The sequence below is a fragment of the Sturnus vulgaris genome, chromosome 1 (assembly GCF_052056855.1).
Source record: "Sturnus vulgaris isolate bStuVul1 chromosome 1, bStuVul1.hap1, whole genome shotgun sequence".
NCBI lineage: Eukaryota > Metazoa > Chordata > Aves > Passeriformes > Sturnidae > Sturnus > Sturnus vulgaris.
The window spans coordinates 49429574-49457509 of NC_142243.1; the positions used below are offsets into that span (position 1 = coordinate 49429574).

Sequence of the window (27936 nt, forward strand, 5' to 3'; positions counted from 1 at the left end):
AGGATACAAGCTTCTCAAAAAATTAATTTCAACTTAATAAATTAATTAATTAATTTGCAAGATCACTGGTTTCTAAACTGCTGACATGTTAAACAAACATAGTGCTACTTAAAATCAGCATTTACGTTTTCAAAATGCAGCTCAAGACTAGGAACATATTTTTCTAAAGCTCTTAAGTAATTCAGGAGAAATGTCCGATTTAAAAAGAATATAAGCCCCCTGAAACAGATGCTTCCTTATCTGTAATCAATCAGACACTAGCTTAGGTTGCTGCTACCAACATGGACTCAGTTTAAATACTCACCAAATCACCATCTTCTCTTTTAGCATCTCGTTTTACAGGGTCATTCATATCTTCCTGACTACGAAAACTGAAATTCTGAATGGCTTCAGTGACTCCACGAAGAGAACTATAAATATCTTCAGAATTCATGTTTTCAGTGTCATAGTCAAATGCACTGTGAGCCATGGAGAAGGACATAGGAAGTAAGATGGATTTATTTTGTATAATGTATCTATTCTGTATTTTTAAATCACATTAGCAGGCAACTACAGAGACTCGGGAAATATTACTAAAATTACTACTTGTCTTGAAATACATTAGGAAAGTTGTCTCTTCACAAGACAAAATTGTATTATGTCATGCCTCAGTAAGTGTACTACCACTGACACTGACAGAGAAAACACAAAGTAAATAAGGGAAAGGCTACATTAGGTAATGGCATCTGCCTGAAGAAACAAACTTCTTCTCTGTTTTACTCTGAATATGAAACAACTGGAATTTGTATGCCATCCTCTTATTCTGAAAAAAGTCTTATTGTAAGGAGCACTGATAAAACTCAACAGCAAACTGACTGGTAAAAGCAAAATTACAAAGTCTACTTTGCTGACAACATCATTACTATAAAAAACATTAATAAACTAACACTTCTTTTGTCTTCCCAATATTAAATTTGGCTTGATGACTCAGTGTGTTGGTTTTGGCTGGAATACTTAACTTTCCTCATAGTAGCTGGTATGGGGCTATGCTTTGTATTTTTGCTGGAAACAGGGCTGTTCACATAGGGGTGACCCCTCACTAGAAACAGTGAATTCCTTGTCTGTCTGTTGCTTGCATATGCAGCTTTTGCTTTACCTAATTAATTGTCTTTATCTTATTTTTCTCTCTTTTATATCCTGTTTGTCCCCTATATCCCACCACGGGGATATTGAGTGGCTGTGTGATGCTTAGCTGTCAGCTGGGGTTAAACCATGACATGAGAAGACATATTCTACTACTTGTTAAAAGAAGCACACTTTGGTTTGTTCTCTTGCTAATCCATTTGCATTCTAAGAAGTACAGCCCTTTCCCACCTCAGGCCAGCACATCAGACCCTTCTGTGAGGCTGAGCAGTTCACTGTCATTCTATGGAGGAAGGGGGATTATTTCTGAGCATCTGTCATTTTGTGCAAAATTTTGCCCATGCTTTCATTGCTAGGGTTACATCTTTGGACAATGTGTTATAAGCCTTAGATGTGGAATTGTAACACCACCAGCCTACATTACCTTGGTGACAAAGTGTTCTGTGATGTATTGGTTGGGGAAGTGAGAGGACTTGACCAGCTTGCTGGGGAGCGTGGAGTAGGTCTTGTTAAAGGACTTCCCACTGATCCCTGGAGGAGGAGAGGTGAGAAAAGATACTCTAGCGGGACTAAAGGCTTCCCTTTTAACTTATTACATTTATTATTATATTTATTTTCTGATGCCTAGAAACATTTAAAGAGCTTCAAGTAAATTCCTGGATTGTCTAACCCATTACTAGCAACTTCAATCCTGTGTAACTTTGAAATTAGAAAAGTACATGAGAAACTACTTTTAGGAAGCGCATTCAAACCTATTAAGTCACTTGGAAGTAACACAACACAGAAACTGTAACTCTAGAGGAAAAAAAAAAGACATTCCATAGAGAGCTACTAAGATAGGGTTCTACATAGTAACTTCAGAAAGAAGAATAACAGAAGTGTGGGTACCTGACCACTGTTGCCTGTATTCCGGAGATGATTATGGAGAAGCTTTGTGGCTCCATCCTGAAATGTTTTTGGTAAAGCACCCAATAGCATTGTAAACTCTGGAGTGTTGAGTTCAAAAAGGGAAATCAACACTGACTGTGCAGCCTGCAAGAAGAAAACACAAACTGAAGACATTAATTAGAGTTTCAAAGTAATTTTATCAGCAAAAGATGCTATGAGTGGTAATCACAAAATACGACTCAAGTATTGATCAAGCTTGAATAAAGATGTTAACAGACATGAACAAAAGCAATTAATATTTGCTGGTAAGCTGGAAGTTCTGATTTTGATAAATTCAGGTACACAACTATCATTGTAACTAAAGTCTTTCAGAAACACACTTTTCAACCCCACTAGCCCCACATTCTTACTCATTAAAAAAACCCCCAGTAATTTGCAAAATGGCTTTAAGAGTTTGGATGAAAAAATTTAGAGAGAGAAATGAAACACACCAGGCAGGAGCAAGTATGTGATCCTTTCTACTGAGTTCGGCAAGTGGTAATTACAGATGACTTGCTTGAAAAGGAACAGTTAGCACTGTAGAAATGAAAACAAACCCAACCAAACAAGATACCCTAATCTGGAATGAGACAGTAGTGATCACAGGTGATCACTTGATACTCCTTATAACTTTCCCTACAGCCCAGCTAGTTAGCCTCTGCTTCCTTTAACCTTTCTAAAAGGTAGGAAGACATAATGGGCAATGAAATTTAGCTGACTACATATTCTGAAGATGAAAACTGTGGAGTAGTTTGTCCTGGATATCACCTTCCATACTCTCAACTTAATCAGTTCATCTTTACCATCACCTTCATCCTACAGCATGTTTTACATATGCTGGGACTTTTTTACCTCAATAAAAAAAAAGAGCTCTCTCTACTGACAAAGCAACACAGTAAATTACATAATAGATGGATTCCCTCTAGCACTGGAATTGTTGATTGAATGACTTAATAGTACATTTCGACAAACATTCACTGGATAGTGTAACACACCTGTCAACATAGGAACTAAACTAACAAGGGCAAAGAAGAGCTGGAGGAAGTTCTCCAGAATTACTTATTTGTAGCAAAAGACTGTGGTTGTAAGATTAACCAACTATGTGTAGTTTACACAGCTCACTATCAAGATCTGCCATGTGCTGGAGAGAACCAGTACCTCACGCTAGACAGAATAATAAGCAGCTTGCTTAACCACCAATACACTCCAAGCAAGTAGTTTAGAAAATTCTTTTAGACATTTCCCTCCTTTTGCTTCCAGAGCAATGAACTGTAGCATTTTTTAATTGAAAGTGGAAAGCCAAGGTGTGAGCACGCATACTTGCACATATCTCAGTATTAACAACAAAAATCCTAGCATGTCAGATTGCCACAAATTATCTTTGCATACTCCTGACTGGTTGCTTCCTTTAACTTTTATTTCCTCCTCCCTTTGATAGCTTTTCCTTCAAGTGATCACCCTGAATGTCCTCTGCAGTCTGCCTGATGTTTGTCTTGTCCTTCTAATTTTTAATGGTCAGTCTTTTAATCAAAATTGACACAAAGCAAAACCAAGACAAATCCAGCAGCTGAGCAGATGCTTGGGAATCATCATTTTCATTTGTCTGGTTAGCCAGTCTCCACTCCTCAATACTGTGTTTATTTAAGCTGCTATTAAGAGAAGACAATAGACAGTCCAGGATTGTATCAGGATACAAACTGATACCATCAAGTCTGCCTAAAATTAAGCTCTCCCTGAAGTATCAAAATTGATACTGATTGCAGAAGGTTTTCAACACAATTAACTACTTTCTCTCTCTTCCTCGCCAAAGAAATCCTGGCTTTTAGAGTATTTGGAGGTTTTTATTCTCCCCAGCATAAGGTCTCTCCGGAGATTTAAATTCACTTACATAGGGATCATCTTTAAAAAAGTGAAATAAGGATTAGAAATATTTCTTTGGTTTTGCTTTCTTCTTAGAAGATTTCTAAGAATAGATTAAAACTCTTTCCAGAAGCAGTCTAATCTTAGAGGAAATCTAAGTTCTGAAACAGAATTTTACCTTCCAGAAAGAAGTCCCATGTCAGTGAACTACACTAAGAGTGCCCAATTTCAGACTAATTAATGAGAATTTTTCATAATACTTAGTATGGCAACTGTTTTTGCTAAGGAAAAAACCAAACCCATTAATAATACAGAAAAAGTTTTTAATTTAAAGAACTCACACAAAGTGCTATAAAGCTTATTAAACTAAATAAAAATAAAAAGCCTGTGATAGCAGGCTGAGAAGACTGTTAAGAGAATTAAACATTTTATACTATCAGAATAACTCATTTGACTTCTTATTGGCAACATTTTAATTTCAAGAGCTAAAGGATTATTGCAGCTACTTGCCTCAAAGAGCTGTGCTATGGAAAGAAAAAATAAAACCCAGAAACTTACATAATTAAAGTGGTCCAGATGATTTAACTCACTGGTGATTCTTTCCATGATTCAGTTACTTATTGATATAAAAATACTTATTAGAGTTACAAACCATCAGATAAAACAGTTTGCCACGTGTCTTAGTACTAAAACTTCACTGATTTAAAAGATAGTGCTGCTTCAAATCTCCCCCTGTTTTATGAGCTTTTATATGTTACTGGAACTTGATATTCAGGCAAGAAAAGTTCATTGGATGTAATTTATTACTGTTTTCTCAAACTCATGACATTTTACAAGAAGCAAATGACTAAAACATTACCTCCAGTATAAAAACTCTCTGGTGTTTTTTTTATTATGTATTACAAACATTCTAGATACCAAGTCTTGTAAATTATTTTTATTTATTTTTTCACATTGCAGTTTTTAATAGCTCCTACTATTTTCTCCTGCATCACTCCTAAACAAAGAAAGTTGCTCTTTCTAGAAAAGATGAACCTGCCAAAACTCAAACTTAATTGAAAGTTGCAAAACAAATCTCAACAACTGTTGCAGCTTTTCAAATGGCAGAAATAGACAGAAAAAGAGAGAGAAGAGTTAGCTCTCTGTGTCATAGACACTTGCACTGAGGAACCATGTAAGATACAACATTTTTGTAGGGTTAATATGCTGGAAGTGGAAACTACACAGCACGACCTGTAACCATCAGAGCAACTATTCTGTCAAATTGCATATAAAATTAAAAGATTTTTTAGTTTTTTTACAAATTGAAGCACTGTTTAGAAACTGTTTCCAAAGACTGCATAGTACATTTCTTACGGTTATTTAATAGCCCTGCTATATCTGTGTAGCTCGCAAATGTTATTTTTCACTTCACATAATTATGTGGAAAAGGGAGGTTCGCACTGGAAGTGCAGCATTGCAAGAATAAGTCTATGATACTACCTTATCAAAGCACAAATTTCCTTTGTCCAAGGTTCAACTTATCTACATAGCTGTTGTTAAAAACAAAGGACTCTAGAAAATCCAACCGATTGTAGACTCAGTTTGCTACCAAATTTACCACTCACTCCTGTTACAAATATGCTACTTAGTATCGCAGGGGCTGGTCTCTGAAGTAATATTAAAACTGTACAAAAAATGACCAGTGAAGAGATTTTAGTACTAAACAGTACTTGCAATGAAGAATGATACACTATGAAACAGAATCTCAGCATACTAATATATATAAAAACACAACTGTAATGGAGAGTTTCGAGATGTTAAATTTTTTTACTTAAGTATTCTTAATTACCTGGAATGTTCTGCAATTCTAAGGACACATTAACAAACATACCTTCCTAACATCTGAGCTTTTAGGTTCTGTGGTCCAGGTGATAATTCGAGACACTGCTAACCTAGTTTCACTTGAATTTACGAAATCTCCTGGATCCATTTGTTGTGCAAGAGTTTCTATGTACTTTAGGATTGCAACTTTGACCTGCAAAGAGAAACAGTCAGGTGGACAATAAAAATGATGCGCTGCAAGAACAACTGAGCTCACAGAGTAGTGTGTTCATTCCCTAAAATAAAGATTTTTTTTTCCAATTCAACTACACATGTTTTCAGCATTAATATATTTTTGTAATAAAACAATTTACAAGTGGATTTAACATTTGAAGAAGGAAGTTATTCCACAGAAATTCAAATACTCATAGAAAGCTTATATTTCACTGCTAGCAACTGAGAGACGTATCATTGCATATGCAGAAGCTTATATTAAAAAAAAAGAAATGAAGAAAATATTCATTCAGAATAATTAAGGAAGTTTTTCAAGTACTAAAATGAAAAATGAACATCATCTGATGAACCAATGATCACTTCTTACTAGCTCCTATCAGGTAGTTAACACTCAGTGCTTTTTCATAAAACAACAGGCTGAGCAGTCAGTTTCTGGAAATAAGTCACAGGAATCTTCCCATTAAATACCATAAATGTATGGAAGAGAATTTCAAGGAAATACTTAAGACAGCCATGCACACTTTGTTTTGAATATATTTAGATGACAGAGACATGGATTTACCTGGAGGACAGAAAACCTCCTGTACTTTCTCATTTATCTGATCATTCTCTTACTCCACAGACTTGTTTTACTCCTTATGCAGAATCCCAGACTGCAGCCTTTCTCTGGTTTCTTCAATACTGCACCACTGCACAGTTTTGGGAAAAGGGCTATTACACCTGTATATGTCTAAAACATTTATTTCCTCAGCTCCTATTGCCTCAAATTTGTCACTCAATCTGTCAACGAAAGACATCTATCAGATTTAGCTAGTTTTTTTTCCACTAGCAATGACAGTGAACCAAAAATACCTACCAGGAGGGAGAGACCTATGTCCATCAAACCAGAGAGTAAAAGAGTTCTGGGTGTATTTCTGGTTGTTCATGGTTTGCAGTACAAACGTTCTGAGCAAAGCCATTTAGAAATTTCTCTTGGTTATAAAACTTGCAAGCTATTAAAAACTCAAGATACACTAGCATACATATGAGGATTAATAACGAATACTTCATTTTCAAAGCAGCTGTTAATGCTCAACTTCTCTGATGTTATACCAAGCAGCAGCTGAAGGCTTTCATCTTATGCAGATCAATATCCACAAATGCATACAATTTGCTAGCAATTTTCCAAGGAAAAACAAGCCATGATCATCTCTGCAGCAAAAAACCTTAGGCCACATGGCTTTCCAAATTTAAAGCAAAAATTGACATTTCTAGATTAGGGAAACCATTGTGACACCACTACATTTAACTGTTGAGGATTTAAATGAATCTAATGTAAGGCTTGAAAAGGTTGCTGTTAAGGACTGTAACACTTCGAACACCCAGAGGTATTTCTCCCAATGAAGAGAATCTGAAGTACTGTATCTGAGAGAGCAGAATTTAGTGTTTGAACTGCTTCCTGAGGAACTTGCACAGACTTCTGTAAAGACAGAGGCTTTCAAACAGAACAGCACTGAACAGAAGATGAATGGAGGGAGTTCTTACTAATAGAGTTTTTCACAGTGACACAGATTCCCAAAGCTAAACTTGACAACTGTTTTGAGAAAAGGCATTTTTTACAAATTACTTTTGATATAAGAAATTCTGTAAGGGCTATACCTTTCCGTGGTCATATATACTAGCCCATATTATTACAGATTAAAAACCCCATGCCGAAGTAAAACTTCATAAGAGCAGCAAATCTACTTTAGAAGTATCTTTGCCAATATTTGCAGTAACTATGTACAGAACTGAAATTTAGAAATAAAAAGGCTGACATCTTCAATAATCTATTTCACTCTTCAATAAACCATTTAATCTTTCTGAGAGAAAAACTTCTGGACTGAAATGAAAGCATCTTCAGAATTCTTACAATGAATATTTGTGTTAAGTTGAAACCGCTCTCTATAAAGTTGTTCAATACTGTCACTTTCAGACTGCCACATCACAGGCCTCTGTCTCTAAGTTACTGAATAATTAGGAGTGTTTGCCCGTGTCATTATATAACCAAATGACTAAAATGGTGGGCTCTCTCATAGTTACGAATCTGAGTTACTCAGGGTATTTTTTTTGATCCAGAAATTTTAATACTGACTTAGGTTAAAATAGAAATCTTCTCAACAACTGTGGCAAAAAAGCTTTGTCAACAAATCAGTATTTTTAAAGTAAAGAAGGATTCAGAAACTTGACCTTTAGTCACAATACTTAAATCAACTCCACATTGAGGCTGAGTTGATATGAAACCCAAGAAAAATGATCACTGGAAGTGTATTTCAGGACAATACACATCCTTTGGAAACCGTATGTTTTGCACTTGCAAAAATAAACTAAATAGACTATATCTCACCTCGAACTTTTGACTCCTATGCTCATTCAAACATTTGACCAAAACAGACATATACATCTGGCACCTCTAAACTGTGTCTCAGCAATTCACTACACTTAAGTGTAAAATGACTGCAGAAGTATGAGAGATGTAGCACAGTACACTAAGTTGCATCCTCCACGGATTAGGTCAGTAGAATTCTATCTTCTCAATGGTTGGTCTTTTTAGTGCCCAGCTATCCAAACCCACCTCTGTGGCCACTCTAAAAGCTCAAATTTTATTGTCTGAGACTTAGTTGTCTTTCTAAGCGTAAGAATGACAATGACAGTTTACTCCAAAAGATCAGGATCATTTACTACTATCATGTGAAAAACAGAGGAAAACGTCATTTGTAGAAGGGAATTGTTGCACAGCTCGAAATTCTGATCTACCATCCCTCCTTCTATCTGACCATCTTTAGGGATGCTGAAAATCCCTTCTCTTTTTTCTGTCACAGCAAATGCTGTTTCTCAGTATTCCCAGAAGAAAAGCAATGAGATAATAATTTATCAAAGAACAAAAGCTCAAGACTTCAAGAACTGGAGTAATCCTCCAGGATTATCAATTATTCTGTGGGTTTTGATCACATCAATTATTCAATTGATTATATCAATTATTCTGTATGGGTGCACTGAAGATGAGATTTAGGCAAAATTCTCAATAATGTGGATATTAAATATACTTCTGATCTGTGGGCAATAACTTTACTGTCTGAATCCTGAAGTTGTAGTTACCACATAAAAAGGAAGTAGTGGGCAGATGCCACTTCTGGGAAAAAAAGCTTACCTTCTCTTAAACAGTTACATAATTTACTGTCTCAAAAATTAATTTGAAATATTCTTGATTTTGCTTTAAACTAACAGGTGTTCTTCTATGGAGACAACTTTCAGCTTCATCTTGATTTCAGAATTTCCTCTCAAAATTGTTTTCAGAATGTCTTCTCATCAAGTGTTTCATATTTCTGAATTCCTTCTAGGCCATTTAGGGAATAATCTTGAACTTAGACCCATCTCAGCCTAGTAGAAGTCTATGTCTTGTTCCAAATCTACACTCTTAGCTTTGAAATGTGCAAGATACAACTCTGACAGCTATACACTACTGTATGGAAAAAGGAACATCTCAACCATCAAATTCATCTTCCTGGGGAGGAAAACCAAGTAAAATAAAACCAGTCTCAATGTGTTCCAAGAATTCATTTAAACAACAAACTGATTTTTACTACCTCATTTGCTGTCTTCAATAAATGACAGCAGTCCCTTTTTAACACAGCTCTATGAAGTGGTCAACGTATCAACTGTCCTCAAAAGCTTAAAAATATAAGTTTTACTGTATTGTAGACAAAAAAAGGCATATTCATGTGACTTTAAGTTCAACATAACTCTAGAAAAGTCATATGCCTGTGCAGTATCAAACTGAGTAAAAATATTTCGTGCAGGATAGAGCAGAAGTTGCCAGGTATCACATGCTTGTTATTTCCCCATTCTCATTATTTATAAATTTTCCTAGGATTTAATGTATTTGTTCTAAAACCAACACTCTTTGGAACTGTAAATGTAGTACAGAATACATTTTTACTTTTCAGACATCTGGGAGGTCTATGGACTGCAGATTCTTAGGTAAAAATGTGTGTACAATTATAAAGCTACACACTGCTTTCAGAGAAGTAAAGTGTACCACAGAAAGAGATGATTATCAATATAGTAATTCAATTTCACATAAATATTAGAAAAATTTAAAATAACTCAAGGTCTATCAGGCTGAACACATGAAAATATATATATGAACTAGTCAAAAAAGTATGGGAAATCACAAACATAAAATTAGAGAAGACTTAGAGTGAGTTTGCATAACCAGCTTGATGTTAGACAGCCACATTTTTGTTGCTCATTTTTACTGCACTGTGTTTTTATTAGATCTCTCTTGCAGCAAACATTTTCATACTAATGTCATGTTTAAAACTGAGCATCTGCATGCTTAAAGTTTCCCGCAAAGGTTAGTAGCAGCATACAACGCATTCAAATAAAAATTATTGGAAACAGAGTTTCACAGAGGGTTAAGAATAAAGACAGTAATTCAGACAAAAACCTTTGAGCTCCAAAAAGAGTGAAGCTGGTCCTGCAGTGTTGGCTTGACTGTCTGAAAGTTTATAAAAAAAAAATCCACCAATTGAAAATCTTTTTTTTCTTTGTTTTTACACTAAGCAAAAATAACAATCCAAATTCAAAAATTAAGAGAATATTTCTATTAATGATGATTTCTGCTTGCAAAGCAAATCTAAAAAGTCTTACCTTCAGACTAGGTGTTTGGGTCTGGTCTACAGTAAATCTCATTAAAATACTGAACTGGAGGTCATTTGGAAAAGATTCCCTGTAAACAAAGAAAATAATGTTATGTTAAATTTTCTTTTAAGAACTGTTGAGAGGCACCAAATTAGCCCTCACCATTCTCAGCAAAGCTGAAATTGCTACCAGTTGCCAGTGTATCTGGCCTTTCAGAAACATTCACCTAGCATGTTAAGGACAAGATTTAAGGAATTACTGTTATGAAGCAAGTGTAGCTAGAATAGATAATGCAACTAATGTGAAATGATACAATAATGACATGCTAGAATTCTGATTCTAAATCAGGCTATTAGTGAAGTCTGGGGAGAAGGACGGGAGACAGAAAGCAAATCCATTATTACCATAACTCCTTAAAAGTTAATGCTGACACAGAGATGAATATTCCAGTCAAACTTTTACAGCAAAATAAAGAAGTTCAAACACAATTTCTACATCACTGAACATAAGACGAGACAACAAACATACACCGCTCAGATGCACATTTTGGAATCAGGTAGGTAGTATCATATTAATTGTTCAGCACTGAGGACTCAAACCCTTTCAATTAAGAGTCATTTTATGAAACCAAAATGCTTAAGCAACAAGGTTTACTAAAGCTTCAAGATGTGCTGTGAGCTGTGCATCTTGCAGAAATTAAATAGCACAGCAAAAAAATAAAAGCAGCAGAAAACCTTGAAAATAGCTAACAATTACATTATCATTACTTTCTTAAGAGCTCATTACCTTGTGACATCAAGTGCCTTCTGAACTTTTGCTTGTACAGAACCAAGCAAATCAGCACCCATTTTTTTCAACAGCTGTGTCAGCAGTACAAACAGCCAGTCCTGCAGATCTTCTTTATGGACCTGGATGAAATCGACCAGTGTCTCCAGAAACATACTGAACACCTAAAAGGCAGAAGAAGGTGGAAAGAGGGTAGGATGGGGCAAAAGAGGGAATGACATTGACATATGCTGAACTTACAAATGAAGAAAGCAGTAAGGGAATCAGAGGCAGAGAAAGGCAGTGTTTTGCAGCCAAGCGAGGAAAAAAGAAAAGAGGAATGGAAAAGAAATCTGCCTTGCTTTTTCATTGGATTTTCATATAAGAGTACACTGGAAATCTTAGTCGACTTCTGTAGAAGTTTGACAACTATGTATTCCATGCAGTTTCATCAAGAAAAGGAATGCTTACTGTGATGGCTGGCGCAACCTCAATTTTTCCAGTAAAACTTAATTTTTTACCCTTTCAAGCTTTATCATTAAGTTGATTTGTCATATTCCTCAAAGACTACAAAAACACTTTATCTTTAAAACCAAAAAAGCTGCTACAATTCTTTAGCAAAATATTAATTGCAAGTATCTGCATTACTAAATACTGCAAAATGGTGACAGCTAGCCAATTCCTTTACATAAAATACTTATAAGAACAGAACAAGCGTCTTCTGCTATTGCAGGTATCCCAACACCAAATTATTCATCACATTAGTGAAAAAAGCCACACTAGATTTCAGATTGCCAGGTGTTTAAAACATAGGAAGTACTTTCATAACAATGTCCATTGTCTTATTTTCAACAAATAATGTTGAAAAGACAGCATGTAAAAAAAACCGAAACCAAAACCAAAAGCACCAAAACCATGTATTTTTTTAACTCGACTCACACCAGGAAGAAGGGTTTTTTGGAGGGAAGGGGTCAAAGAGGGCGTGACAAATAGGTAACTTTGTTTAAAAAGCTCTTTTAATATGTATCACTCATTTTAAGTTTTTTCCGGACCTAAGAGTGAAATCAGGATGTATACACTCTATACTTGTGTGGCCCATGTGTTTCCTGTTTCTCTGGGAAGAAAAAAGGGTGTTTGGGCAGAAAAAGGCTCCTTCACAACATATGCTCCAGCACAGTTGGGTACAGAAGTATTGCTGTGGTGCAAAGAGGGTTGGGCAGATATTGTCTCCTGAGTATTTATGACATGGGTGCAAGGCTAGAAGTGGCTGGCGCAGAGCAAGTGCTGGAAACCCAAATCCTCCTGCAGCTGACCTGACTTGTCATTAAGTCATATTCTGCTGCTTCTGTGAGAGTGGAAAACCCCAAACTGTGATAACACCTCACACAGCTGCACACACGAAGCCATGGAAGCAGACTTTCTTCCACAGCACTGATGCAAGTAAGGAGGAGCTGGCATATGCTGTTGCATGCCTTCTTTGCTGAGGAAATTCGATTGCTTTTCATGTTGATCATCAAGTCAGGGAAAGCAAATTCACACCATAAAGTGGAAAAAAATCCATACAAGAGATACAAGTATCTCTTAAAGAAGTGCCTCCAAATTTACACAAGAAATAAAAAATAAATTCAGATTCATTGTATCAAGAAAGGTTGGACCAGATCATCCTAGAGGTTAATTTTTAACCAGCTATTTCATCATTCTTTCAGGATCTACTGGAGACTTGGGAAAAAATTTTAGTAGATATCTTAAATACTGAAAATATGTGTTAAAAACAAAACAATACAAACCCCTACTCAATATAAAACCCATCAGGAATAGCTAATTTAATTAACTTCCCTTTTTGGACAAATTACATTAAAAATCGGGGGAAAAAATTGCCAACTTCTGTACTGTCCGTATAGATCTATATTCAAGTCTGAGGTTTCAGAATTACCCTACCAGTAGTGGGAAAAGACTTCTTTGTGCAGGACTGGAAACATCTTCTGTCTAAGGATAAATTGAAACAATACCTAATTTTGTGGATTCAAAAGCAGTAGCCACAGTTATAAGACAGAGGCAAAATCAAATCAGTGCACTTTTTGTATTGTAATATGAAGTCTTTGGCTTTCATAGCCCTAAAGTAAGGCGGAAAATATATCTAGGCAAACAAGCAAACAAGATCTGGCGCGATAAAGATTACATTGTGTGTGTGGGGGGGTGTCTCACAAAATCCTTCAAACTGATCTACACAGCTCAGAAGAATTTAAACCTGCACCTGTTTCTTTGAGTTTGCAGACACTGACACACATGGCTTTTCCATTAAAACATGGTAGGCCGAACAAACTGGTTACAAGCTCTGACTTGATGGAGTAATATGGATTTCTCATGACACTTCAAACTTGTAAAGTGGCTTAAACTGAAATCATAAAGTGAATTATGATTCACTTTGGCAAAGGTACTCTGAAGATCCTGTGCTGATGTTTTAGCTGTTAAAAATACACATAACTGAGGACTCAGCTTTGTTTTCAAGCTTTGTTTCATTTTAGATTTACCACAGAGAATGTCTAGAGAAAAATAAGCCCGGTAATTTTGTTGCATTTAAAAAGAAATACTAAACATATCATTTTGTCTCAATATGAAGAATTTAAGAAGACTGAAAGAGTATTTAAGGTAAAGGATGAGTTTGGAATGGAAAATGGAACTCAATCATCTATATGTTGAAGAATGTATGTGGATACTGCAAAAATTGCAGTTTCCGTTTTTATGATGCAACCTAAAATTCTGAAATCAACCATCTAAAGTTGAATTTCATAATAATTTGACAGTGGAAAAAATAAACAGATACAGAAATAATTATAAGTAATCTACTTCTAAAGTGAATTATTTCAGATGTGCCAACCACCACAATATAAAGCAGGAATGCATAACCAAACAATGTCAGTTAATTAGTAGATAAAGCACATCTTGAAACTTTACCACATATTTTACTAATCGTTTATATCATTTTATGATTGCAAAAGGCTTGACACTGCATGAACTCTTTGGGGAAGAAAAACAGAGAAAAGGGGTTAATTGCACATCCATGCAAGTAAGGTTAGGCTTCCAACAAATATTGAACCAACTTACTCTCTAAAGAGAGTTCCAACACAGGGGACAGCATGCAAAACAAAACAAAACCAGAACAGAACAAAACAAAACAACAAAAAAGGGAAAAAGATAAAAACACACAAATTAGTGGCCATCAATACAAAGTTCCTGTAAGGAATACAAACCAAAATAAAACAAAAAAGGTTCTTTAAAACTTTTATAACAAATTTAAGTAATTTTATTGGGATACCCAATCTATTTTTAAAATAAGCACTTAGCATGCTATTTAAGTCATTCTCCCATTTTCTCCTCCAAATATTATTACTCATTCTGTGTAACTCCCTCCATCCAGATACCAAGTTAAGTAAACCATATAAAACCCCCCAAAAATGGTGACAGAGTAACTCCTACAGACACCTGAGTAGAGTCTAAGATGAGATTTATGTAGACATATGTATGTGATCGAAAAAAAAAAAAATCTCATGAACTCTTAATACTTAAAGGATTCTCCTGATAACATATTGATAACTATTAATAGTTTTGCAACACCAAAAAGCAGGCAAGGTTTCAGTGACTGGAACAGCTGTACCAACAGGTTACAACACAGGCCAAATTTTCAAACTTGAAGCCACACTATTTCATATCACAGTGGTCAGTAAACAGAACAATCAGCTAGAAAAAAAATCAATGTAACATTTTTGAAGGCTTATTTAAAAGGTAAAATGTTCTTCTGACATATACAACTAAAGTTTGGAACATTTAACTTATCCATCTCTGGCTCCCATGCTACACAAAAATCTCGACAGTAGCTCTGCCATATGCATTGCTGCAATATTAATTACCAGAGAAGGACCACAATTAAACCAAGCTGCTATTAACAATTTGGTCATTACTTAATTTAAAAACTAAATATTCCAGCAATATTTCAGTATTTAATATTCTTTCCTCTGCTTCGACTTTTCTTTTTATGTAATGTTTTCTTCTTTTTAACTGCTTGGTTTAGTCTTTTTTTCTGGATTTCTGCAGTATGTGATCAACTTTAATATCATGTTGCTGTTTGCAATGCAAGTTATTTCCAAAATACATGGTGTCAGAGACAGCAGCTAAGTAACTTTTTCCAACAGGACAAATAAAGAGGCCAGATGAACCCCAAGTTAACCTGTCAAGACCTCTCATTACTCTGAATTTAATTTTCCATTGCAGCAATAAGGAAGACTTAAAAATATGTAAAATGTATGGCATAATCAAAATAGTTTTTCAGGCTTCTTCTGGGAAAGTCAATACTTCTGAAGTAATACCCTGTTAAGAATTTATCTTTATAATTTTATCAATTCTGAAATATGGACACAAAGTGGGACATGTTATACTTAACATAAAAGGAACCACTTCTTCCAAGTAGGCCTATAATTAAATAAAATATAAATTTATGACTTTTTCTAATATTATTACATTTATTAGGTTCCTTACTTACCTGCATTCCTTCTGGTATGAGAAATTGCAACATTTAATCAAGCTGTACTAGTAACCCATCTCCCACAAAAACTGTAAAAATACTACCATGCAAAGTGACTCACTTTAAAAGATTTTAATAGTCTTAGAAAACAGAAGCATTTTTTTCCTTGTTCTATCATCCATACTGAGTCTTTACCTAAGTAAAACTGAAAAAAAAGTCACATTGCCTTCTATCGCACAGTCTCCTTATGAAGTATTAAAAAAATGATGTAAAAATTATTCACCAGTCTCAACTGCCAGCCCTGCCTACGAAATTCATGTAAGACATCATAAGCTGTGATAATACAAAATGTCCTGGAAAATAATACAAAAGTACACATTTGGCATCGTTTATCTGATTATGTATGATTTAGTTAGACAACTTTATTTGTAACTTAAATTACTGCAAACCCTTTTCTGATTGAGAGAAAATCTGTGTTGAAGTGGCCTCTGTAAACAACAACTTCTTAAAAACACAGATTTTGAGCACAAACCATTGAACTTCTTCAACGCATTTTATATTACATTAACCTTCACTTTATTTCCATGAATCTGAAGAAAAAGAAGGAAAATGATCTTGTTCAAAACTCTAAATTAATTGAAATCTGATATCATAAACTATTTTTGCTTGTGAAATTTTACATATGTAAATATCAATTTACTATAATTGCCTTTCTTTTAATTTACGTTTTCAGACATTTATTGAAAATAAGAAAAACTAACACACACCTTACTGTGAGGATCAGCAAACATTCTTGTGAAGATCTCACACAATCTTTTCAACTCGACACGACTGTCAAAACAACAATACATTAGTCAACTCCCTTGCTAGTTCTGCTAGAACACTAATGCATAGCAATCAATGAAATCGAGAGTAAATACTGAATCAAATAATCTAGTAAATTAAGTAGAGGAAACTGTTTTGTTCCAGACATGGGTAAAAATGTAGTAGCTTTCATCTATAATGAGACTTTAAACCTATAAATGTCTCTTTAAACTGTCTCATATATTATACCATACTTTTGTAACAAAGCAGAAAAAGGTGCTCATAATAGTGATAGTAAACAATTCCTTCTGAATAAATACCCCAAAATTATAGTAATTAAAAAAAAGTCTTCCATTGATAGTAGATGGAAGCATCTTATGAACCTTCTGTATCATAAGAATTCTCAATTTTGAATTCCTTACATCCACTAGTATATAAATATACAGTAGTAGCCAGAAGTGAGAAAAGCTTCCTTGTTCCTTCCCGCATCTTACTCTCAAAGACATACCCTGCCTTCCAATAACATGGAAACAAGATGTTTCTCCTATTAAGATGTCATCCTACCTTAGAGTTCTCTGGTTCTTTAATAAGTTCTGAAGGCCTAGAAGGCCTTCTTTCCTCTCTGACCAGTTGGTGCTGGCACAGCGGTTCAGGACTTCAGCCACATCTTCTGTCTGCCTCATGTACGTCGGTATGCTCCCATTCCTGGAGCTATAGGACCTTTCTGAACAGGCACTTGACGCATCACTGTTGGCATCATCATCTGAGTACATCCCATATGATTCATATCTTCTTCGCACAGGCTTCTTCTATTGTACAGAGACACCCCAGATCAGCACGGATTCTCAAACAGATAATACAATATACCCATAATGGGTCGAAAGACCAACAGTTTAAATAACTGGTGTGACCCCTACTCCCTGCAGTGACAAATGGCTCCAACCATTCAGCACATAAAACCAAGTTAATGAAAAATATTCTGAAGTATGGCTTACATAGTATTCCAAACATGAACCCAAAGCAAATGCATAGAAGACATACATTTGATGAAACATTTAGCTTTAGGTCTTCTTTCGAGAACCCATAAAATTGCATAATAGGGTGACAAAAGACTCTTGCAAGTTAGTTATTTCACTTCATAGCATTATATATGGTGCAGGATTTAAGAATCAGAGTCTACACATAATTTGACATTTTAAATAATTTTCTATCAAACATCTTAAGAGCAAAATATTAAACTATTGAAGAAGAAAAATAGTTTCTATACCTTAGTCCGCATGTCTCCTAAGAGCTGTTAGCAGTAAATTATTGAAAAGAAACAGAAATTGAGAACAGGAAGATAAGGCATAGCAGCACTGTGAGTAATAAACTCCCTGCCACTAGACAACACATAGTCTTACCATAAATTTTGTTCTTAGCTCTCTGTGTCTGAGTAGCATATCACACATTGTCAAGAAGTAGTTTACTAAGCTTAATTTTCCAGGAAAATATTACATATTGCAGGTGGGTTGGTCACAAAGACTTCTCTGTCAAAATCTTTGTGTCTTATGCAGTGATACTTGAGCATCAACACATTAACACAACACATGCAGTCAATTGTTACTTAAGCACAAAACTTTGATTTGAATTATTTGTTTAACCTTAATATCTAAATTTTGTCATTGCAGCAATTACAGTCAATGGTCTATAAAAAAAACTGATTACATAATGCAAAATCCCAAATCTCCTAAAATAAAAAACAAGCCAACAAAACAAAACACTGCATACCAAAGATCAGAGGGGAAAAAAACCCCCTATTTATCCTAAAGTGAAAAAAACCACACACCTCTGCAAAACAGCTCTTGTCATTCAAACTTTGGAGCTGAAGTTAGCATTTAAAAACTCTATTTCTTTACATACTCAAAGAAGCAGAGTTTAAGTGATCGTTTTCCCCTTAACTACCACTGCCATTTGCACAGGGTTCTCATTTTTAACCATGGAATGACTTCAAGGACATCACAATACTAATCACAAACTAATCAATACAATAGGTAATAAGCAGGCTTACTGACAACAGAACCAGTGTACATACGTCTGTAAGAGAAAAACTGAAGGGAAAAACCACGGAGATATTAAGTGTTTTGGAAAAGAGTCACCATAACGAAAAAAAAAAAAAAAAGACTTTTCAATAAATGAATCTGAAATGCGAAGAATGGTACTAAAGTAAAAGACCTAAATATATGTAAAGATTTCCATTATTGCTGCATTTTACCTAGCAACATTCAAAACAGATCTTAGGCAGAAGACTGACACCTCTTTGGCTTCACTACCACTAAAACTGTTCAGGTATTTTTCATAAAATAAAAAAGAGTAACACACAATCTGGAATATTTTTATATTTATATTACACATCAGAATTCTACATTCTGCCTTTTAAAAATACCATTATGAGTGTGAATTGTCAATCTATGATAGAACAGTAAGGGTGTTTATTACCAGATTTCCATCTACATGGAGTCATTTGTACAGGACAATTTGTACCATTTAGAGCATGGCAAGGAACTAGGCATGCAAATACTACAATAAAATGCTGCAGTTCTTGATCCTTCTTTGTAATGTCAGACTCTAGTTAAAATATACAAACTGATTCTCCTCTAACACTTCTAGCAGCATCACGATATTTTGGATCCAGTTTCTCTGAAGAAGCTTTATTGCTTCAACAAAAGAGACACATTCAGGCCTCAAGAGCAGTCATTGGAAACATGACTGTCTCCTCAACTTCTATTCTTACTACATAATTTGCCCAGCAAATTTGAAAACTAGGAGTCTGCTAAGAGTACTAAAGATACTCTTCATAATGCACCTGTGTGGAGAGGAATATAGCACAGGCTTTCCAGTTATAGCCAGAAAATTTCTATGCTTCATGGACTGTTTTTCTCTTGCTCCCTATTCCAAAAATCAGACTGACTTCCAGTTTACAAAGCGGCATTCACCATTAATGCTGAAAACCTTTTGCAAGTTTGTAGTAAGAGAAAGGGGAAAATGCACTCTACTCCACCATGACCTTGATATTCTGATCTTTATGTCAATGAAGGCACACAAAATTTAAACTAACATGTCAAGAAAAAAGTGTTAACCAAGAAATCAGTAAACAGTCATACTAAGAATACGACAGAGTTCTTAATATTTCGTTTCTCCCTATTCGGTTATATCTGATTGTAATTTAGAGTCTAATTTGTAGTTTTTTACTAACTTTCAAAAGAACAGTTTCTCTTAACCCAGAGAAATAACCATTTCTTTAAAGCATTCTGGTAAGTAGAAAACGGTACTTACAAGTATTTAGTGATATGCAAATAGCACATAGTAATTCATAAAAATATATCTGATTCATAGCATCACCATTTAAAATTAACTGAAAATTTCGCTTGCTGATGTAAATGTCAGAATAGCAAAATACATCATGTGTTCAGTTTGGCTTATGGGGCAGGAAGGCAGAAGAGCCAAACCTACTCTTTAAAGAACAGTATAGCTTACGAAAGAATGGCATAACCAGTTTTAACTTAGTGTCACGTTTTGAAAACAAAGGCAAACAAAAACTAAACTTATGAGATGCTATCTGCTGTGCTGGTTTTGGCTGGGCTAGAGTTAATTTTCTTCACAGTGGCCGGTGTGGAGCTATGTTTTGGATTTGTGCTGAACAGAGGGTTGATAATATAGAGAGGTTTCGTTATTGCTCAGCTGGGCTCACACAGAGCCGAGACCTTTTCTGCTTTTCCTACTGCCATGCTGGACAGGAAGCTGGGGGTGAATGGGAGGAGACACAGCCAGGAGAGGTGACCCAAACTGACCAAAGGGACATTCCAGACCATCTGACATCATGCTCAGTCTATAAAGTAGGGGGAAGGAGGAGGAAGAGGGGGATGTTTGGAGTGATGGCATTTGTTTTCTCAAGTAACTGTCAGATGTGATGGGACCCTGCTTTGCTGAAGATGGCTGAACACCTGCCTGCCTATTGGAAGCACTGAATCAATTCCTTGTTTGGCTCAGCCTGGGTGCATGGGTTTTGCTTTCCATATTAAACTATCTTTATCTCAACCCACAAATTTTCTGGCCTTTACCCTCCTGATTCTTTCTCTGACATGCCAGTGGTGGGAGAGAGAGAGAGTGGCTGTGTGGGGCCTGGCTGCCCAGCTACCATTTTCTCTCTTCAGCATCGATCTCACCTGCTGTCAGATAGAAAAACTTTAAATGGCACTCAGGCTTCAGGTAGAGCTTTAGCTGTCATTTCTCCCAGCTCTAACAAGCCTTCAACATATCGTGAAGTTTTATGGCTTTTGTGAGAAACTGCTGGTTAGCTCTACCTGCTCAAGTGGCTCTTTGAGCCACTCCCAAAATGACAGTCCAAGACTGTTTCCTGTCTGAATGTACAAGAACCAAATACATATAAAGAGCCTGTAACCTACACAACGTAAGTGTGAGATTCTTACCAAAGCATCTGCTACTGCCTCTTCCACATCAGAACCTGTGTTCAGAACTCGCATAGCACTGACTGATGACGACAACCTACTCGACTGACTAATTCCAAAGCCAGTACCTGTTGTAACAACAAAAATAAATACAAAGAATTCAATCACAATAGAAAGCTGTGTTGTAAATAACACTTATAAAAACCCAAGCAGAAGAAAAGAATTTGCTTAACATTTTTAATAAATTATGTAGTGGATAAAATAACCATTTTCATTCTGAAATCTTTGGTGGTACATACAAAAGTAAAAATTCAAGTAAAAAGCCAGTCATCTACAAACATTCTGTTCCAACATCACATGGATAAACCCCTATAAAACAATGGTTTCATTTGAAAAAGGTTTTGCTTTTTTAAAAGATTAATGTCTTCTTCATTTTGGGTTTTTGTTTTCGTTTAGAGAGAAAACAAATACAATAGAGGAAGGCTACTGAGACTGTTGGTTAGAAAACTACATGCATAAAGAATGCTCTACAAACACTAAAAAATGGGAAACTAAAAAAAGTTCTTCTGCAAGTAAAAAAATGTTAAGGAAAGAAGGATTAACCTTGGGGATGAGGGTGGATACAAAATCTAGCAACATAAACACATCTATCTGCATTATTAAAACCACAAAACTCAAATTAATATAAATAATGCTTTCTAAAACTGAACTATGAGAATAACCAAGTAGGTGGGGGAAAAAAATCCAGGATGACTGCACAGATGACAGCAAAGGGTACTCATCCTTCACCTGTGGCCCCATAAGCATCAGGAGCGTAGAGGGCACCAGTAGATCTGGAGTGATGTCTGGAAGCTGCAATAATAGGATTAAATAAACCCTATCTATGACCATGGAATCAAAGTGCTGCAACAGCTGCTCAGACGAACAAGAGAATATTTATAAAAAGATGCAGCTTAAACACAAGAAACTAAATATTAAAGAGAAGCAAAACTTCAGAGAAGTTCTTTGATTATACCAAATATGATTATACATGTTTGTATGTACTCTGGACATTTCATGCATAATTTTTTTTTCATTTACAAGATTCAGAGCAGGGTAAAAGCAAGTATGTTTAATTTCAAAGAAGAAAAGGTGCACAGACACACATGCACACACACACAAACAGAAACATCAGAAATACCTAAAAGGTTACTAACTAGTGCACTGACACTGGTCTTGCATTGTGCACTGAACTAAATTCTGTGTGCTCAAGTCAGAGCCAGAGCTCACATATCAAACATTATCTGCAAAAAGTGCCTCCTGCACAAACCTGCTGTGCTGGCAGCTGATGACTTTTACAAACTTGAATTCTTGCCTATGTTGCAGACAACTCAACCTCAGTAAAAACTCACCACCATGTAAATGAATATGACATCACAGCTGCCAGCTCTTTAAATACAAGCATTAATGGGATAAACCTTCCCCTTACTTCCCCATCAATGAGCCCTGAAAATTAAAGATTCAGCTGAAAACTAAATAGTCAAACTTCAGGTAAGAAATATGAAATGACTCCTGCCCCTACATACATTTGAAATATGTTGGACAAATTTTTAAGAGAGTGAAAAAAAGCACTATATATCGGGTGAAACATACCTCATTCCAAAACACATTTTCAAGAATATTCTTTGTTCCCCTCATATTGCAGGAATTGTCAAGTATTTTCTTTTGCTGTTGCATTTTTTTAAAGGATGAATCAAAAGACTTTAAATGGATTCACAATAAGATGATTTCTTAGCTAAAATATGGACATTATACTAGTTTGATATCTAATATTGACTATATTTAACGAAAGTAAATTAATGGCTCTTATCTCCCAGTTTATAACATTATACTGAGCTGTGAGATTACATAAACACTTCATACCAATGTATACAGTGAAGCAATTATGTAGCATTTAGGTAATTTTATACCCTAAAGGGGGATAAAATCCATTTTATTTTGTGCTCATAAGCAAAAATTTCTGTGACAATGAGAGATAATAGAAATTACATTCCCCTCTTCACTCCCATGTCAAACTGCCTCTAGCCCTACACAGAGCTGAATCTGCCTTATTTCATCTTTCACTTGTACCAAAAAAACACTGAATGACATTTTAAATCATTCAAATAAAAAGTCATTCTAAAAGGAATCTTCATTTATTCCCAGTATAATTTCCTTCTTTTTTTTTTAAACCAGTGCTGGATTCCTATACATATTACTTTGTATTCTCTGTGCTATCAGACAAGTCCACCTATTTCACTAGTATAGGTACTTGTTTTGATACCTGAATTATAAAACTGAACTACCTAAATAAGAATAAAACTTCCAGCGGCATCTATCCCAGCAACACATCTCATGGTATTGCCTAATATAGACTTCTTAAGATAGCAAGCAGTCACCCAATTACAAAATGTAAATCTCATCGTGCCTGTGTGCAATTGAAATCAAGCTATAAGGCAGCAAAAGAAGCACAAAGAGTTCTGCAAAACACGCTTATTTTTATAAGAACAGAAGGTACATGTGTACTTCAACACAATCTTCGATCTATGCTTTAGAAAAAAGATATAGGTTTCTTAACGGATTCTACGTAACATCTACTTTTAATATCACTTTCAAATTAAACAATATCTGGGCAAACTAGCATTATTTACTGAAATAGCTTTCAAGCAATCTACTTTCCCAATAAAATCATGTCTGGCAGGAAGCCCTAACAGACCACAACCTATGTCCAGTGCTAATTAAGAGTATAGTTGGGTGCCTCAATTTGAGATAGAAAGCAGAGATTTACTATTTTCAGACTATGTTTAACAGCTAGCATTATAAAGTCCTTAACTGTAGCTACACTGAACAAGCCAAATAAGAAGGATACATACTGAAGACTATTTCAGACAAGGGTAACACCAAAACCAGATCTATTTTAGATTCAATTGCACAGAGACAATCTGGTTACCAAACAAGTAAAAAAATCAACCCAATCCACAAACCCAATATGTAAAAGCACTTTAAGCAAAATTAACTGTCAATTATGTAGTCACCTTGACAAGGATACATGGGAGATGAAAACCTTCCCTAATCCTTAACCAACATATTAAGGTAATTATAAACTAATATTCTTACGCCTCATTGACATCTCAGAAACAGACTGATAATCTTGCAAAACCTTGCAATTTGTGTCAGACCAATAAGCTGCTGACCATTTAGCTAAGGGGACATAAAATCAAGTCTATTTTCTCCTTACACACTAAAATAATTCATTGACTAGGTAGAAAATTTTGAGCAACAACTGATCCTGCACTTAAGTACCCAAGCAATGAGTGCTGCAATGAAAAGAGAAATATGTAATTTCAAAAAGGAGTGCCTTTTCAAAATGGCATCTAGACACTGTGCATCATACACCCCTCTAGACTTGATATTTCAGACTAAGTCTAGCAAAGCCTGTATTTTTCCCGTGTGCAGCCCATTCACACATTAGTCTATTCTCCACTGGGGTAAGTAGGGAGAGAGCCAAAGGAAGGGAGAACACAGTAGCCAGCTACAAGCTAAATGAAAGAGGCACAGAATTTGTTAGCTGCATGTAACGAAGGGCAGGGACAGCCATGCATGACAAGGACTCAAAGTACTTACCGAGGGGTGGGAAAGAGCGGACAGGGCTCGTGTCCCTGCTACTTTCACGGCTGGCCTCTCTGCTGCAGCCCTGACTCACACTAGGCCGAGGAATGCGGCTGCCTCGCGCTAGTATGATTCAGGGTGCAGACAAACAGCAGCACAGAAGGGAGAAGACATAAGAAAATTTGAAGTTTTAATGCAATTCTGTTTTGCAGTAAGATCAAAGATGCATTCCTAAGAAAAGACATTGATTATGTTTCTTTTTAAGTCATAATCTTTTTTACAGACTTTCTTGATTGTGCTAGATTAGTCTAAGTGTAGCCAGTTCAATGAAATTATTTCTTTGCACAGCTTAAAATGGAAATTTACCAATACTTTACAGAATGGTTAAAAGACCCTTTGGAAAGGATGGAGAAAAAGCAAGTAACATTGAGTAATGATTCAGAATTTGTGCTCAAGATCAAGTTACTCAATAGTAGCACCAATGGAAAACCCCACAACTTTCTAAAGATGGAAAATTAAAAAAAGTTATGCAGCTAGGATAAAAATAAAAAATACAAAGGAAGAACAGCATCAATACTGTTAAAATCAACGGATGTTTTTCAGTAACACTGCAATAAAGTGTAATTGAATCATACAGTGAGGCTGAAGACATGTAACTTTCATTCTAGTATCGTAACATTTATATGTGTGCACATACAGAAGACATGAAGTAATGAAGAATATATTCTACAAATGGTATCACAGTTTCATTCAAAGGATATGGCTATTTTGGGCAAGAAGTGAAAAAAGAGAAGGAAGAAAGGGAGGTGAGGAAAAGAACAACTACAACATTCTAATAAAAAAACCCTCAAATTTTAGCTTCAGTTTAAAACTGTCTTGTGTATCAAAAACTAGTCTAAGAAAAGAGCTACATTCTACATTGTATTCTATTCTTTTCATCCATCTATAACTAAATACCAGCCGTAGATATCCAGCACTTAAATAAGAAGGGCTATAAAAAAACCAAGAATTATTTAGTGAGTCTTACCTACTGACAACCTAGAAGGACTAGCTTCTCTACTGCATCCCTGACTTCGTGGGATTTTGCTCCGTTTTTGTGCAGCTGCAGGATTCACAAACACTCTCTGAACTCCTGTGCTCATAGTTGAAAGTGTGGTTGTTGTCAGAACTCTTCCAGGAGACCCAGATCTACTGCCAGCTAAAGACAGAATGAATAAATATTAGTAACACCACAGTGGATAAACAAGCGTGGCTAAAAAGAAAATAATACCGTAAGTTAGTAGGAAGGTGGTGGTAGATTGAAATGATCAGGAAAAACTTAAAAGGTAAAAGCATGAAATAGATTGCCTTGGTCCGAGCTCTTACAGTACTGCATACAAGGTAGTTAAAATTATCAATGCAAGGAAGCACTTGACATGGTATTTAGCACTACATAAGCTCAAGAAACCACAATTATTATTTGTAGACTTTGTCAAGAGTTCCACCGTCCCTAAAATGAATGCTCCTGTGTTCGTTTTTTTTAAGCTATGTGGTCTCACTTATGACATTCTCTAGTAATAAAGAAAAACAAACCTGTTAGAAAGCTAAAGGGAGCAACTTTAAACCAGGATTTCATAATTATCCCAGCTCTTCCGATGCAACCAATGTTTTAACTAAATAATGTGATTTCCCTAACATTTAAACTCTTAAAAAAAGCATGGGGTCTTCAAGCACTATTCTGACATTAAGTAAAATGTGCCTGAAGACAATTAAAGTACTCATGTACATTTCTGTGGAGGTTACCCCACAAATTACAGAAAATCTTCTATTAGTTTTAAGCATGCTAAAAAATTGATTAAGACATATTTGTCTTAAATTTCTGTTAATTAAAACTGTGTATTATAACATACTACGTATGTGTATAAAACTGCATACTACAACATACTACTGTATCACTACCAGAAACTCTGGTCACTTATCTTTAATTTTGTGACAGAACATTTAAGTTCTAAGTTCTAAACAAAGAATTCATTCTTCTCCAGCTGTAACTGATTTATATCACCAGTTGATATTTATATATTGTTTCCAGCTACAATAAAGAAAGAAATAAATAAAATAAATAAGAAGCAAAATAGAATTTCAACCAAAGACTAATTTCATACATATTTGAACCTTTCATTAATCTTTAAAATACAATCAGGTAACTGTATGACCAGAGTTATGCTACCAGATTTACAGACAACATGCAACTTTTCAAGTGAATTTCATGGGTAACTTTTCACGAGGCACATTGAAAAAAAGATCCAAGTTGACAAAAGCTTGACTATATGAGAAAAAACCAAAATCTCAAACAAAATAAAATATATGCTGGGTGGAAGAGAGAAATCTAAGAAAATGTACCATGCATATACTTTTCAGATGCATTGTTTGAATTCAAACTTGAAATGATTATTTAGCAAAATCCCTTTTCCAAACAATGGACCTATTCAGCAGAAATGATAAATAAAGTATTATATAGCCTGGAAAAAAATATAGCAACAGAAGAATAAGCAAACCGATAAAACTGCTGTGATGTGCAAAAATTAAGGGTTTGACAGTTTCTTCATACCAGGGTATTTCAACTTAGATCTGATATTACCAAGCTTTCTCCCTGTTTTGTATCGCTTTAAAACAGTAAAAATATTGTAGAAAGTTTCACTGCACTGCAGACTTGTACATTTTCTTCAGTAGGTCAGAAATCTGAAAAAACTTACCGTTCTCAGAATATTCAGAAGAAATGCAACCTCTTGCTCTAATACTTTATTTAATCTTTCTATAATCTGATCTACAAAGTGTACCACTGCAGTGTAAACGAACTGAATGCAGCTAAATAGCCTGAAAATACCATGCTAGTAGCAGTACAAGCATACTCTTGTCAATATTACCAGTACCAGCAGATCTAAGTGAGCTGAATGATGAAAGAAAGATTACAAAGGTACTATTTCAAACCTTCCCATCTCTCCTGCTTTCTACATAAGGATGACACTCAATTAAGTTGTGCGCAGCATATGGAAAAAAGCCAGCCAGAATTTCTGCTGAATAGGGTCCTTAAATGAGATATGTCAAATAGGTGATCAAACAATGATATGTACATGAACTCTGTAGACTCTTACCACCAATGGGGTTAGCAGACTGTGATCCTGAACAAGT

The 27936-nt window shown here is 35.3% G+C and overlaps 1 protein-coding gene across 49 annotated transcripts in view; it reads right to left on the reverse strand.

Moving 5' to 3' along the window:
* CLASP2 (cytoplasmic linker associated protein 2) overlaps positions 1-27936 on the reverse strand; it is a 145416-nt gene that overhangs the window by 12213 nt on the left and 105267 nt on the right. For 10 of the 49 annotated variants that reach the window (XM_088166389.1, XM_088166358.1, XM_088166366.1 and 7 more), the window contains 15 exons: positions 27900-27926; positions 25796-25966; positions 24784-24891; positions 21931-21993; positions 21163-21269; positions 17964-17987; positions 17261-17505; positions 16660-16723; positions 11395-11558; positions 10618-10696; positions 10415-10465; positions 5783-5926; positions 2011-2154; positions 1547-1653; positions 305-458 (listed from right to left, as the gene is read on the reverse strand). In XM_088166389.1, the coding sequence (XP_088022515.1) occupies positions 305-458; positions 1547-1653; positions 2011-2154; positions 5783-5926; positions 10415-10465; positions 10618-10696; positions 11395-11558; positions 16660-16723; positions 17261-17505; positions 17964-17987; positions 21163-21269; positions 21931-21993; positions 24784-24891; positions 25796-25966; positions 27900-27926 (1652 nt within the window). The remainder of the gene's footprint in view (positions 1-304; positions 459-1546; positions 1654-2010; positions 2155-5782; positions 5927-10414; positions 10466-10617; positions 10697-11394; positions 11559-16659; positions 16724-17260; positions 17506-17963; positions 17988-21162; positions 21270-21930; positions 21994-24783; positions 24892-25795; positions 25967-27899; positions 27927-27936) is intronic. The other 39 variants (XM_088166424.1, XM_088166395.1, XM_088166375.1 and 36 more) reach the window with 15 other exon arrangements.